At 45.6% G+C, this 16,265-nt stretch overlaps 1 protein-coding gene across 1 annotated transcript; it reads left to right on the forward strand.

Annotated features, from left to right (window-relative positions):
* Positions 1–14,435: 14,435 nt before the first annotated feature.
* Positions 14,436–16,265, forward strand: LOC146180375 (uncharacterized). Its single transcript, XM_084580375.1, has 2 exons — positions 14,436–14,538; positions 15,225–16,265. The coding sequence occupies exons 1-2, from the start codon at positions 14,436–14,438 to the stop codon at positions 15,977–15,979; spliced, it is 858 nt and encodes a 285-aa protein (XP_084436501.1). The 3' UTR covers positions 15,980–16,265.

Here is a 16,265-nt window from a genome sequence, read left to right on the forward strand (position 1 = left end):
CGAAAAATCGGGCGCGCTATGGAGAAATGCAAAGCAGTGCGTCGCGGACCTGTTCAAGCTACGCCTCTTCAAGTGCGAACGAGGCTGCACTAAGCCTCTGGACCTGGCTACTCGTCGACATCGCCGACATTCATGATTTCTAGCTCTGGCGAGTAGTTCGATACTTGCACGGATTGGCGTCGATCTCGCGTGTATTGGCCCGTGCGAGCCATTCGCGTCGGCGTCGCTAGTTGAATCATTTGCTTTCTCGGCCTCGTGCGACGTATTTTTGGAATCGTCAAGAACCTGCAGTCGGCCTATTCGATCGCGCTAGCATCGTCTGCGCGCACTACGCGACCATGTAACGAGTCTGCGTGGCAGTGCCGTGCTGGGTCATCTGCTGCCAACGACAACATCATGGCGGATTACCCAGCATGCATCACTTCATGCAAGCTTTCTGTATTATAGCAGGGGAAGTCATATAGTTTTACATAGTGAATACCTTAGAAACTTTGATGTGATGTCCTAGCCGTGTATGGTGTAGCACAAGAAAAGGCATGCAGTAGATTTAAGTCAGACGCGCAGCTGACCTCGAATTAAAAAATCAGGGCGGCATTTCAGCTTTGCCTTTAAGTTTACGACACGACAGCGTTAAAGTCTCCGGTTTGTCAGTTAATCACGTGCGGATCTTCGTTCGTGTTCATTCCTTTTGCTATTCGCTAAATCAGAAATATTTCATTTGTTCATCTATTATCGCACACAAACTCATCAGCATATATACTGTAAGACCACCCGAATAAATCGTATTTGCGCTGCGCGTACGTTGAAGTTTTTAAAGGCCCACTGTCCACCCTCCGGTCGAAAATATTTTCTTCCCCAGTGACTGTGAGACTTCGCCCCTAGAACGCAAGGCCGCAAAATGTTTTTGAAAAGAGTAACTAATAACGCAGTTACAGCCACCGCAATCACCCGATTCTGTCATGCCTCTCTCCTTCCGTTCCCTCGCAAAGGTTTTTCACTCTCCTGCTCGAGGTCGTCTAGCCTCCGCAATACAAATTCCCCTTCCTCCTCCGCGTTTGGCGGGAGGTGGGGCGTGGCTCTCCGCGAGCGCGAAAAAAAAAAAAAAAAAACGGTCGAGGGAGCGCGCGCCGCTGGATTCAGTATGGCCGTGGCGAGGGAAAAGCGCGCTGCGAGCGGTAGACACCCATCCTTCTCCCGTCAGTCAGCGAGACGGATCAATGAACATCGTTCGCGGTACGTACGTCATTACTGTGGCCCGTCGGGCCAGCGCAGGAAACGGGGAAGCTGGCTTCCCGGAGGAGAGCATGAGAGAGCTTTGAATTGTATTTTCGATGCTTTGCGGCGCACGTGTCATTGTAGCATTTTGCACAGACTATCTCCGGTACCTGATCGAAACACTGGGCTCCTTTGCTTAAAAGGGCCTTCCCTGGACAGTGGCCCTTTAACGCGATCATTGAACGTCAAACACTGTCCCGGAGAAAGTGCAGATTGTCGCCGCTGTGGGCGAAAAATCACGCCCATGGCTCTGGCAGGTGGTTGTTGACAGGTATACGTACCACGTACGCGGCATAGCCGGCCACTGATCCTTCGACGGGCCTTGAGACGTAAGGAGTTTGCGAGAGTATCACAAAGCTGGGAGGAGCTGTCAACTCGTGTTGCTGTTTTGAGGTGGAAAGGTGTGATAAGAATAAACCTTCCGGGGCTCTTGGATGTCGTGTTAGGCAGCAGGCCATGCAGGTACATCGTATTGCTTCGATAAAGTGGCGCTTTCTATCTACGTCGGGTGGTCGGTAGCTAGATAATGCGGCAGCTTTGGACTGTACGCTAATATTTGGTTTGGAGGGTTTATTGTCCACCTGAGGCTATGAGAGATGCCGTAGTGGAGGGCTCCGGATATTTCGATCACCTGGGGTTCTTTAACGTGCACTGACATCGCACAACACACGGGCGTCTAGCTTTTCATATCCATCGAGAAGCGGCTGCCGAGGCCGAGATTCGATCCCGTGTCCTTGGGCACAGTTGTCGAGCGCCCTAATCACTACGCCAGGCCCGGTGGGATGTATACTAATGTGAATATATGAGATATTAAAAACACAAATTAAGGGACTGATACGAGCAGAGACTACTTGTACACGTGAACGAGGGACTACAACGGGTGCCGAAGGCGGGAGCTATTAAGCTATACTATCAAAAGACGAAATGTCGTCCATTACGCCTTGAAAATCAAGGTCAGTGCGATTTTTCTGCGAAACATTATCGCTTAAGATAATCAAGTTTGACCCAATTCTTTCTTTCTGCTTCATTTCCCAGCGCTCACTTCGCGAATGGTAAGCACACTTTTGATCAATAAAAAAAAAAAAAAAAGAAAGAGAGAGAGAGAGAGAAGAGAGAAAGAAACTGCTCAGTTAGAACTGTCGAAAACATGACCAGTGGGATTCAATTGATTTCAGCAGACTTCCATTTGGCTCGATAGGTGGATATCTTTCTTGGCTGGCTGGCGGTAACGAAAAAGATTGCGTACTTTAAAGTCACTTTAACAGTGATCCGATGACTGCTGAAGAGCTCCGCTTCACTGAATCCAGTGCGATTCGTTACAGGTTACATGCAATTTTGTTTGAGTGCCGATAAGTTTAAATGATATTGAGTAGGCTGCAGTGAATTCGAGACGGCATTTATCGCCACAATCCGCATGCAACACGCAATATGAAAAAAGAGAACATGCCAAATAGCACTTCAGGCGGAGATAGCAATATGGCAGAAAGCGAGCGAGCAAGCTAGTGAGCGAGCGAGCGAGAGAGAGAGAGAGATTAATTAATTGAAAAGAGTTGGCTCGAGACCTAACGAGGACAAGGAAGGTTGCGGAGCGGGGCTATAGGTGCTATACCAAGATTTGCATGAGAAGCTCCAGATTGAGTTAAGCATAGCAAAGCAGCAAGGGGGGCTAGTTGGTTTACCATTTCAAGAATTTTCGCGCTACGCTATACATAGACACACAAGAAAGCAGGAACCATGTACACAGGACAAACGTGCTGCTTGTGTGTCTATGTATAGCGTAGCGAGAAAATTCTTGAAAAAGAGTTAAGCATCTTTCTAGCGGAATCTTTCGTGGCCGCACATATATCAATCAGCATTTATTTATTCAGCATCTCGTCAAATTTGACCGCTAAACGTAGTTCTGCGTTTCACAGTGTTCATATCATCTCAAGACTTCATAATCACGCGACTTGTGGCGGGCCTTTGCATTTTTGATGCCAGTGAAAACTTTGCCGGCATCAGATGTGTGGATGATATGCACGACGTAGTACATCATGGCTAGCAGCTGCCTGGGACCACAGCGAGGACTGGCGCCACCTTATCCGGTGTGCGCCGTTAAATACTCGTGGTCCATCAACCTGTGGTGTCACGTCGAAGTCCTGTGTTTATTACAGAATAACTAAGGTGAAAAAAGTTAATCCGCATGCCGTAGCGCTTCACTCAACCTCACTTGCCTGCTAAGCAGTACTATAAACATATGCTACAGTCCACCAGTCACACTTCTGGTATTGGATCTTGCAATCACATGTCCACGACTCCACTTTACGGACAGACTTCACAGATATGAAAGGGAACACACTTTTTGGCAGAAATACGATCTTTTTGATTAATTTTATACGTAATTTGAGAATATGGCTTTTGTATATAATACATACATAGGAAAACTAGTTAGTAACCAGGAGAAAAATTTAGTCACGAAAAATTATGGAGCAAACCATAAATCTTTGTTATTACCTACACTATAAACCCACATTATCTTATAAAGGAGTAAAAAGGGAGTACCATATCCTCGAGCGCCCTCCCTTGAGGGGCACATTATCTTCTCCAAGCCCTAGGGTAGAATTTCGCCACTAAACGTGCGGAATGCTATACTGTTGGCAACCGAGGCATATTTCATACTGTAATCATATTTTGTTAATGATATTAGCATTGGCAGGAGGCTTTTAATGGCTGCACCAGGTGTTTTGTGGTTAGCAATGAGAAGACAATAACCTTGGTTAAAATCTTGGTCGTTGCAAGAGCTTCGTATGTTTTCAAGCGAAAATCATTTTCCGTTGTCGAACACAGATAGTGTGAGTCTCTAGTGATTAAAATCTACCCTGGAGCTTGGAAGGAATGCCGTGGCCTTACAAGGGAGTACGCTAAAGGGCATGCTACCCCCCCCCCCCCCCTTTTTTTTTTACTCCTCCCTATGGGCAATATGAGTCGTAAGCAATATGAGAGCGCATATTGCTTACGACTGCAGATACGTCCATTCTTCGACCACGGTCGCTTGCCTCTCATGCTTGCAAGAGCTGTCGTCCATCATAAAGCTCAACAGCACGCGGTGCTAATGGGGGCAAGGAAAAGCATTGGAAATTTATCGCCTTGTGGTTTTCTCTCCCTCGTGCCTTATTTTTTTTTTTTTTTGCGGAGTGCTATTGCTGTTTTCATGTAATAAAACTTCGTGGTACGTAAATATTTGTAGCTGCACGTGCTTCGAGTGAATAAATCGCTTGTTGCAGAAGTTAACTGTCTCCGATTTAAGTGAGTTGCGCGGCTCCCTGGGTCACTTGTGCATGTGACGTCACACTCTGCGCCGACAAATCAGAATTTCCTTGCACGTCGTCGGTCGACGGTTTTCCGCTCCCGTGAGGCTTCTGTGCTGTCGCACAACCATGCCTCGATGCCCCGCACTTTATTTGTGGGCTTGCTTGGCAATGGCGCAGCACCTGAATTTTATTTTTAGCGCTTGTAGAGCTAATGAATGCGCCACTCTCAGTAAAAGCCCCACAGCGGTGGTGCAATGGTTAAGATGTCCGACTACTGTCGCGCATCCTACCCGGGCTCAATCCCGATCGCCGGCGGTTGCGTTTCGACGGAGTGGCACCCCTGTGCTGTGCGATGTCAGTGGATGTTAAAAAATCCCAGGTGGTCGAAATTTCTGGAGTCCTCTACTACGGCGTCTCTTGAAGCTTGAGTCGCTCTGAGGCGTTAAAGGTGTCATGCAATGCCGAAAATGAGGTAAAGTAAATTGATCGAGAGATAGGTACTACCTCACCAATCAATTCACCACAAGAATTTTTCAGAGATCTCGGCGATTAAAAATAAGAAAAAAGCACAAAAGCAAAAGAGCATGATAGCAGTAGCTATCATGCTCATTTTTTTCCCTATATCTTAATTATTGTTTTGGTTAAGTGCTAATCGTCCGACCGCTCTCTGATTTATTTCTAATGTCGACTGTACCTCTGATTTTAGGCACAAAATCGCATTTCCGAAAGTAAACCCGGGCACCATAATTCCTTTCCAAATACCCCTCAAAACCTCATACCTGTTGTATCCCCACAATGCCTTATTCTTCATTATCCCGGCATTCCTTCGCCCTTTGGCCTTAAGCGATTGCTCATGCTTTCCATAGTATTCCAATCCTTCGTTTATCTATACCCCGAGATATTTATATTCTGCTACTGTGGGTATTTCATGGCCTTGTATTTTAAGACCCTGATCAGTTGAGCCGTTAAAAATCATCAGACCCTACTTAAGTGCGCTAAAACTGAAGCCTAGAGCGCCCCCTTCGTCTCCGCAATACTTAACTAGAGTTTGCAATTCTTCCAGACTCTCGGCTAGCAGCACAATATCGTCTGCATACATAAAACCGGGGAGGCGCTGCTCTACCGCCTTTCCACCTAATCTATATGACAGGTTAAAACCTAGGTTACTGTCTTGTATCCTCCGTTCCAGGTTTATCATATAAAGCATGAACAGCACCGGTGATGGAGGACAGCCTTGTCTTAATCCTTTGCATACTTTGACATCTTCCGTACTTCTTATCCCTTCCCATGTAATTTCTACTTTGTTATCCCGGTATATTTCCTGTAGGAACTCTATTATCTCATAACCGATACCTTCTTCTTTTAATATGTTCCACAGGAGTTCACTGCTTACATTGTCGTACGTCCCGTTTATGTCCAGGAAGGCCAATTACAAAGGTCTATTTTCCACTCTAGATATTTCGATGCATTGGGTAAGCACGAACAGGCTATCATCTAAGCGCCTACCATTTATAAAGCCATTCTGAAGTTCTCCGAGTATCTTGTTACTTTCTACCAATGCTTGCATCTTTATTTTCACCGCCTGCATGGCCAACTAGTAGAGCATGCTTCTTCCCCAAAGGATGTTCTGCATGAGGACTTGTATGCAATAAGCATCAATGAGGGTTATTGCTAGCCTCATTTTGCAACCTTATGTGAAGACTGCATTAGGGATAGCTTCGAGGAGCTGTTCTGCCAGCAAGCGAGCGTGTTACTTCACCTAACTTTGCCATATTAAGCATTTTCTTGAATGAGTCATTCATGCACTGCATATTAATATGAACACTTATGTAGAACTTACCTCGACTCTCCTGTAACTGTTCTTTGTGGCCAAACTTTTTTATTTATTTATTTATAAAAAACAAGCAAATACAATGTGTGTAGCGGTCATCATTACATCAGTTTCCACAAGCACATGAAACAAAATTCATTTAAAAAATAACAATAACAACAATAAATAAGAACACAACAACATGAAACCATCACAGGCCACGACTGCTGGTACAGCAATCTATGATGAACATACAAGAGCGAAAATCTGTACAGTGCATGTTACAATAAATTAAAATTTATTGAAAATAACTAGCACATAACAGATGTTATGGTAATCGGCCTGTAGGATTTTATGTGGATCCTTTCTCCTTTCCCTTTATAAATAAAATTCATTTTACTCTGCCGCCAGTTGTCCGGAATTTGCTTATTCGTTATGACTGTTTCCAGAGCTTTTAACAACGTTTCCTTACTTTTTGGACCAAGTTCATTAATCAGCTTGATCGGAATTCCATCTATTCCTGTAGATGTGTTTTTAGGAATATTTTTTTCTGTCTTTTTCCAGTTTAGATTGGTCAGTTCTAAGCTGCTTTGTATTCTGCTACCTTGGGTTGCTTCCTGATTTGCGGAGATTACCCTATCGTCGCTTTTAAATGACTCGGCTATAACTGATGTAATGTGGTTCACTGCTTTGTCTCCCTTTAAACAATTTCCCTCGTTATCTTGAATCCGATCCTGCTCTCTTTGATTCTTCTTCCCTAGCCAGCTTATATGATTCCAGAATTTTCTTGCTCCGCCTAGGGTCCTCGGAGCAGCGTCACGTGGTGACAGGTAGCGGAAATATTATAAAAATGAATAACAAAGCATTTAAAACCAGACGTAACCGTTGCTTCAATGGCGCAATGGATTGACACTACTTATCTTATCACTGAGCGAATAAAACGTTTGTTCGAATCCTGTAACTTTTTGCTGATTTTAGAGCAGGGCCACCTGACGACAGGTAGCGGAAATATTGTAAAAATGATTAACAGAGCATTTAAAACCAGACATACCCGTTGCTTCAATGGCGTGTTTAGAACACAGTTGTAATTCGCCATAACTATAAGCCATCTCTCCGTCCGAAGGCGCTCTTCAATAGTTTCAAGGAACACGGCACAGTCATAAACCACATTGGCGCATACACGCACACAGTTCGCCACTCAATGCCTTTCAGCGAGAAATCGAGGTAAGCACATCGTCGCGTCATCGTGACAAGACAAGCAGCCGCGCTTTCCGTGACAGGGGCACTGAAGTGCTGTTAAGAATAATTGACGTCTATAACCTGGAAGACGTCGCAGAGTGTCTGGAGGGAGAACCCAGTAAAGTACACGCGATTCCAGGGCTCAAGCCATGCACGGTGAGATCGCATCTATGCATGCGTCGATATAGTACCGCGTGATTCCGTTCTCTCAACGGTATGGATGGATGGAATATAGGAGCGTCCCCTTTGAAACGGGGTGGTAGCAGTAGATATCATGCTAATTTTTCTCCATATATCTTAATTATTTATTTAGAATGGTTAACTAAACCATCATTCTATTTATTAAATTTTTGTTCCTACATTACTAACATTATGTCACTTCTCTGCTTTTAAGCCACCAATCTTCCAGTCATTTTTTGCTAGTTTCCACCGCCGGTTTATTCACCCGGCCATTGTTATCTCTAAACCCCAGAGCTTCAGGAACAGTGATTGCGCCTGCATCAACTTCCGGATGGATACCATTGCATTCGAGTATAATATGGTCAATTGTTTCACTGGAGTTTCCACATACAGCACATGCGTCATCTCCATTGTTAAACTTCTTTTTGTAGCTGCGTGTTCTAAGGCACCCTGATCTAGCTTCGAAAAGTAGGGTACTGCCTCTTGAGTTATCAAAGAAATCTTCCTTCCTGATCTGCATTTTCCACTTTCGGTATAATTCCACACTCTGTTTCTTGTCCATCGAATTTATCCAATTTTTACCTTCTGTGTTTTTCACCTGTTGCTTAATGCTCTTTATTTCTCCGTCCTTGTGACTAGCATACTTACTAGTTAGTTTCTTAGTTCTTTTCCTCCATTGTGAGTCAACGCTTTTTAAGTACACGTATTTAAATACTTTAGCTGCCCATCTGTTAGTGTCCAATTTCCTCAGGCGTTCCTCATATAATATTTTACTCTGAGCTTCCCGTACTTCGAAAGATGCCCAGCCCATATCTCCTTGTACCGCCTCATTTGTAGTTTTGCCGTGGGCACCCAGTGCTAATCGTCCAACGGATCTCTGATTTATTTGTAATGTCGACTGTACCTCTGATTTTAGGCACAAAACCGCATTTCCGAATATAAGTCCGGGCACCATAATTCCTTTCCAAATACCCCTCAAAACCTCATACCTATTGTATACCCACAATGCCTTATGCTTCAATATCCCAGCATTCCTTCGCCCTTTGGCCTTAAGTGATTGCTCATGCTTTCCAATGTATGCCAATCCTTCGTTTACCCGTACCCCCAGATATTTATATTCTGCTACTCTAGGTATTTCAAGGCCTTGTATTTTAAGACCCTGGTCAGGTGAGCCGTTGAAAATCATCAGACCCCACTTGACTGCGCTGAAACTGAAGCCTAGAGCGTCCCCTTCGTCTCCGCAATACTTAACTAGAGTTTGCAGTTCTTCCAGACTCTCAGCTAGCAGCTAGCACCATTTTCACCAACGGTAGGGTCCTCTGAGCAGCGTCACCTGGCGATAGATAGCTGAAATATTGTAAAAATGAATAAGAGCGCATTTAAAGCCTACCGTACCGTAAAGCCACGAGACAAGAGATTGACAATGCTTACACTATTTAATTATTTTCAACGTAATCATTTCCTGTGTTTAGGGAGCGTATGTTGCCTTTAGGTTGCGTTCAGACATACCTCTCGGTAACAATCGCCGTTCAACCCGCTGAGAGGCAACCAGTGACGAGAAAGAAGTTGCGGGACCCTACCGTTGAGGAGACGAAATTACGCTATCGTACCACAATGCAACAGGTATGAAGTAGTACCGGTATCGTTTTCAGACCATTGTTTGGTTCAACGCTGCGTAGGCATTGTTAAGCGTGGGAATAGCTTTTTGTGGGAAATGTGGAAGTTAAACAACACGCTACTTGAGGATGAATTGTACAGTTGAGCAGTAAGAGAAGAAATAGCAAAAATAGATCCACGAAAAAACATGAAGCTTTGGCAGCAGTGGGAGCTCTGTAAAGAAGCCTTTAAATTAAAAGCAATTGAAAGATCTGCTATTATAAGTCACGAAGAGAAACAAAATGAAGTGCAGTTAAGGACACTGCTTCATAAAATGGTAAAACAGGAAAGCCGAGCACCGGGTGAATAGATGGATCACATAAGGAAAAGTAAACAAAAGCTAGAACTAAATGAGGAACAACGTTACCGGGGAGCGTTGGTTAGGGCAAGGGCTGAAGACAGCTAGAGCTGCAGGCGAAGCGCCAAAAAAAAAAAAAAAAAAGAACGCTCGGCTTAGAAAAAGCCCGTGCTGAAAGGAATCACATCGAAGAAATAGAATGGGGAGGGGTATTATCAACAGACATCAATCATATCAAAACAGCGTTTTTCGAACATAACCAGGCGCTCTTCGCATTGCACACGGTATATGTTATTACATTCAAGGATGAGTTTCTGGCTGCGCTACCGCATCTCGACGACGAAAAAAAAGACAGATTAGAACTGGACATAACAGGATCGGAGGTGGAGCACTCAATTGATAAATGACACCCCGGTAAATCCCCTGGACCGGACGGGTCCAGTGCGACTTTTTATAAAGTACTTAAACACGAAATAGCACCTGTCCTAACTGTAATCTTTAGCGAAGCCTCCATAGAAAAGGCTTTTCCTCCGTCATATGGGTGTCTCCCACAGTGCTCATTCCGAAAACAAATGAAATAAGTAAGTTAAGACTGGTTACTGCATACGGGCCAATAGCGCTCACAAGCGTGGAGTACAAAATTTTTGTGAAGGTTCTAGGGCGAAGGTTGCAGACCGTGATTAGAGACATAGTTGGGCCTCATCAGACGTGTGTGATTAAAGGGTGCTCCATTTTCACCGATATCCATAAAGCGCGCAGTGTATTACAATACTGTGATGACAGTAATGGTCGGCTGGCCTTTCTCCTGAGCAAAGACATTTGACTGTGTCGCTCACGAACTATTGTTTACCATTTTACCCCTTGTGAATGTCGATTCTGTTGTCCGTGAGGGCGTGGCTTTGGCGTACCGGAGCTGCACGACGAGATTGATTGTTAACAAATGTTTAGGGGCCCCCATCAGTGTACAGCGTTCCGCACGCCAGGGTTGTCCCCTCAGCCCTCTTTTATTTTGCATCCAAATAGAAATCCTTTGTTTGAAAATACTCAAGAATAATAGCATTCAGGGATTCAATGTACAAGCAGCAGAAGTAAAGCTGTTAGCGTACGCTGACGACATCGCTGTTTTTACCGATGATGAGGGGACATATGCCAAGCTGTGAAGTGCTTGCGCGAATTCAGTCACGTCATCGGTAGTGGAGTTAACTGGTCGAAATGCCTCGGACTTTGGCATGGAAGGTGGCCATCTACGCCTGAACGGTTTGCCAGAGTGCCTTAGACGACGACACCAGATAGGTACTTGGGAGTTCCGCTTATGGCTTACCGTGACAGTGAACAGTTTTGAAGAGGGCAGGCTAAAGAGATAAATGACAAAGCTGAAAAGTGGAGAGGGACCAACCTATCTATTTTTGCAAGGGCCACAGTTTGCAACTTGTTCTTTATCAGTAAGCTCTGGTATGTTATGCAGGTGTTGCGCTGTTCACGGTTAAATATTCAGAAGCTGCACAGGAATTTCGCCGTATTTATCTGGGTGCCTGAATGGGAGCGCTGCAGCCGGACTAACTTGTTCAGACGAATTAAACATGGTGGGCTAGGATTGTTCCACCTGTATTTGCGACAGCTGGTCAGTCGTTTTTGTTTTTAGAGACACGACTGACCCTTTCTTACGCACCGTATGCCAAATCAGACTGAGGAGGCTGCTACCGGAGTACGTTGTTTCAACTGAAGATTTCTCCGCAGGGATTAAGGGCTTTTATAGAGAAGTCGTAGCAAGTGTCCGGTTCCTTTCAGCGTGTTTTTCAAGTGAATATTTATCTACAGTAAAACGAAAGAAATTGTACCATGCATTGTGTGACATTATGTTCCCTGTTCCTTTGTACAGGGCCTTGTACGATGGAGGCCCAGGTGCAGATGTTTTAAAAATGGTAAAAAGAATGCAGGTGACGCCAGGAGCAAAAACCTTCTTTTTTAAATTGCACGCCGGAACCTTGTCGGTAAAAACATTTTTAGAGAAAAAGGGATTATTCGTATCCTGGGGATCACACTCTTTAATATGCAGGAAGCCAGAAACCATAGACCATGTTTTTTTTACACTGTTGGGAAGGAGTATATTTTTGGGATGTATTGCAAAGAACGCTATCCAAAAATGTTCCGCTAGACCCGCATGGCATTCGGTACTTATGCGTAGAAAGTGAGGTGAGGATGGGGTACCATTTGATTAAATTATGCTCATGGGCCTCCAGTGTATATGGCGCTCAAGAATGGCGGGTTCCTATTGCGATAAAGATGGACGGCCTGCCAGAATTTATTTTTTGGGGAAATCGTGGAGAGGCTTTTGGCAATCCAGAAAGCTGCAGCAGAACCTCCCGAGTGGCTCTCAAGGCTAGAGCCTTTGTGGTGTATGCGTGAATTTTAGTGTGTCATATGTAAATAGCGTATGTAAATAGCACTTGAGTGATTTTTGTTGATTTTGTTCTCGTGAAACGCAATGTGTCAAGACCAGGCAATAAAGAAAAAAAGCTTCAATGGCGCGATGGATTGACACTGCTTACCTTAGCACTGAGCGAATAAAACTTTTGTTCGAATCTTGTAACTTTTTGCTTATTTTTTTTTTAAACGCAGCGTTAAAATAAGCTACCAAGATCATTCCGGGGGGGGGGGGGGGGGGGGAGGGCTGTTCCCCTTCAGGTTGCATGGAATGATGCTTTTAACTCTTAATAGCCGCAAAACCAGCCGTGAACAAAACCACGAGGTGATGCCACAATGATACCACTACCTATTCGATTACCTTCACCGTAATCATTTCCTGCCTTCAGTGAGTTACCTTTAGGTTGCTTCAGAGACACTTCTCGGTAACAATCGCCGTTTAAACCTGCTCAGGGGCCACCAGGGAGGAGAAAGAAGTTGCGGGACTCTACCATTGAGGAGACGGAATTACGCGAGGAAATGACGGCCTACAACATATAAAAATTCGGTGACTCGTGACATGAACACAGCTAAAGAGGTTGCGATAGCACTCAATTGCGTTGGCACACATGCAAAAGTAGTCATTAGGGACAGCAAAATGTCTGTCTGGAATTTCGGAAAGGGAAGGGTTTCGGAGGAGGCCAAAAGGATCCTCGTTGCTAACCCCATTAATCGAACAATCTCCATAATATGGATACCTGCACATGAATCTGTACCCTGGCAACGAAGCTGCACACTTGCTAGCCCGAGATCTCTACCAACAACCCGACTGCAGTGGAATAAAAAATTATTCCATAACATACAATGAAATCACTGAATTCTACAGATTATTCGAAAGAGCTACCCACCCCCGGGTCGGTCTCTCTCTAACAACGAGGCGCGAATTTGGAGGCAGTTACAAGCCGAAAACTACATCTGCCCGGTCTGGATATTCGTGACACAGACCGGGGAGGGAGAAGATTCGAAATGCAAAATTGCGGCCAAAAGGGCAAACTAGATCACATTATTTGGGAATGCGCCTCTTCGTTTCACCTCGATCGAAACGCAGCCGCGGCCAGTAAGTTCTAACCCGGGCACTCCGGTTCAGTAGCTGGGCGTCGCAACTACTGTGCCACCGCGGCCGAGTTGGTTCTTGGTGAAAGCAAGGGTCTGTCTCACTTCTCAGTGGATACGTACACTTACGTGAAGTACATATATGTTGTCTGTCTGAATCCCTAACGAAAATAACCTCCATCTTGGCTAGCTAGTGGATGGTAATGGAATAAAAAATGGTATTACACCACCCTGAACGCTGCTCAAAGAATCGTTACGTCACACTTTTATTACGAAACCCCGTGCGTATTCGCTCCGACATCTTTTTTTTAGTGCTGCAGCATACTACCCGCATTCTCGCAAAAACCCGATTCCTGAAGCCGATTTGACCTTTGACCTTTCCGGGGGACTTAGGTGTCCACCTAAACAAATGTAACAGATACTGCGCCTTTCCTTTCCTGTAAACTAATTATGGGTAGGACGGCAGCAGCCTTTACAAGATGCCTAATCGTTGCATGTTCTTCGTGCAGATCCTCACGGCTGTTGCTGTTTCGCTTTTTTGCGACTTCGACTCAGGAGCGCCTGCGCAACCATCAAGCTTGCGGCACGTGGATGGGACCATCAGCTTCGCTACGGACTGCCATGTCACCCTTGTTGGGGATATACCTGGCGTGCTCCCCTGGGCACCTGACGGCTTCCCACGTGCATGTCTACACCGTCCAATCACCATCGGCCCTTGGTCTACGTCAGCTCTTCCTCGGACTATAAATCGGACCGCACCGGCATACCGCTTCAGTGGGCAGGACGGCAGCAGCCTTTACGAGATGCCTAATCGTTGCATGTTCTTCGTGCAGATCCTCGCGGCTGTTGTAGTTGTAGTGGTTATTTATTGTATGTACAAAAGGAAAGAAAAGATGTTTGCCAGCCCCGGTATCTGCTATCTTATATCTGAAGCACCTGAACTGGGGCGGCGGAAATAAAGGGATAGCGAGGAGAAGGTAGAGGAAATCAAAGAGGTGAGTGATAGGGAGAAAGAAAAGAGTAGGTAAAAATAAAAGAAATATATACACTATGGTACAGTATACAGTAGTTTGCATTGTTTCGCTTTTTTGCGACTTCGACTCAAGAGTGCCTGCGCAACCATCAAGCTTGCGGCACGTGGATGGAACCATCAGCTTCGCTACGGACTGCCATGTCACCCTTGTTGGTGATATACCTGGCGTGCTCCCCTGGGCACCTGACGGCTTCCCACGTGCATGTCTACACCGTCCAATCACCATCGGCCCTTGGTCTACGTCAGCTCTTCCTCGGACTATAAATCGGACCGCACCGGCATACCGCTTCAGTGGGCAGGACGGCAGCAGCCTTTACAAGATGCCTAATCGTTGCATGTTCTTCATGCAGATCCTCGCGGCTGTTGCTGTTTCGCTTTTTTGCGACTTCGACTCAAGAGCGCCTGCGCAACCATCAAGCTTGCGGCACGTGGATGGGACCATCAGCTTCGCTACGGACTGCCATGTCACCCTTGTTGATGATATACCTGGCGTGCTCCCCTGGGCACCTGACGGCTTCCCACGTGCATGTCTACACCGTCCAATCACCATCGGCCCTTGGTCTACGTCAGCTCTTCCTCGGACTATAAATCGGACCGCACCGGCATACCGCTTCAGTGGGCAGGACGGCAGCAGCCTTTACAAGATGCCTAATCGTTGCATGTTCTTCGTGCAGGTATGTTACCTAAAGAACGCTCACTGCGTTCGATCTGATGATCGTTGTTTGCTGCTGTTTTCCTGCCCACACAGTTTTGTTACCTTCTGTTCAAATGCTGTATTTTGCTTTTCTCGCCTTCTACAAAGAGGGGACGTTGAACAAAACCCAGGCCCCCCTAAACGATCAGTCTCAGCTAACTTGTCTAAACATCTTAGTGGGAAGCGGGCAACGCGTTCCAATACTAACTTGTCCTCCACTCCGGGGGTCGCAGACGTCCTTTCTCAGCTCTCGCAACTGATTGCTCGTCAAGAACGAATCGCTAGTGACATTACAGATATTAAGAAAACTTTTTCCGCTCGTCTTGATGTCCTCGAAGCTCGTGTTTCATCACTGGAATCATCTGCAACTCCTTCAGCCTCTGAGTCATTGAGCGCTAACCTCCGTTCGGACATTACCTCATTAAAAAAAACAATATCCAACTCGGTTGTAAAGAATGAAGACTTAGAAAACCGGTCAAGGCGGAACAATCTTGTTGTGCACGGTCTACATGAGAGTCCTGATGAAGATGGCGCCAGTTTATTGTCCAAAAGCCGCAAAATATTTACTGAAAATCTTCGCATAGAATGTCCGCGCATTGAGCGTTGTCATCGCATCGGCAGACCCAGTGATGGACGTACACGACCTGTCATTCTAAGGATCCTCGACTTCAGTGAGAAGATTGTTGTCATGAAAAACGTATCGAAACTCAAAGGGGAAGATTTTTACATCACTGAGGATTTCTCTGCGAGCGTCCGTGCCCTTCGTAAAAAAATATGGAATGCATCTTCCTCGCTTCGTGACGGTGGTTCAAAAGTGAAGCTTCGGTACAATCACGCTTTCATTGATGGTGTCAGGTACACATGGGATGAAGCTTCGAGTAGCTTGAAACGGGACCCCCATCACGATGCGACCGAATCTTCTGAGCTTCATTCGTTACCCTGTCATGAAGCTACCGAATCTAGTGAGCTTCCTCCGTTACCCCGTTGACGTTCACCTAGCTCGCCACCAAGTCTCGTTGTCTTAAATCTTAATGCTAGAAGCATCTCTAACAAACTCCCTGATCTTCTCGCGCTTGTGTCCTCCCATGACCCTCACATTATTGGCATCACTGAAACCTGGCTTCACCCTGACATATATGACTCTGAATTTACCCCACCTGGTTACCTTGCTATCCGTGCTGACAGGCATGAGGGCAAAGGAGGTGGTGTTGCTTTACTTCTGCGTTCTTATCTTAGATTTTCTATACTTCCTGCTCCATGCAACACCGAGTCAA

This window comes from Amblyomma maculatum, chromosome 9, assembly GCF_055883805.1.
Source record: "Amblyomma maculatum isolate TAMU_Amacu chromosome 9, ASM5588380v1, whole genome shotgun sequence".
In the NCBI taxonomy this organism is placed as follows: Eukaryota; Metazoa; Arthropoda; class Arachnida; order Ixodida; family Ixodidae; genus Amblyomma; species Amblyomma maculatum.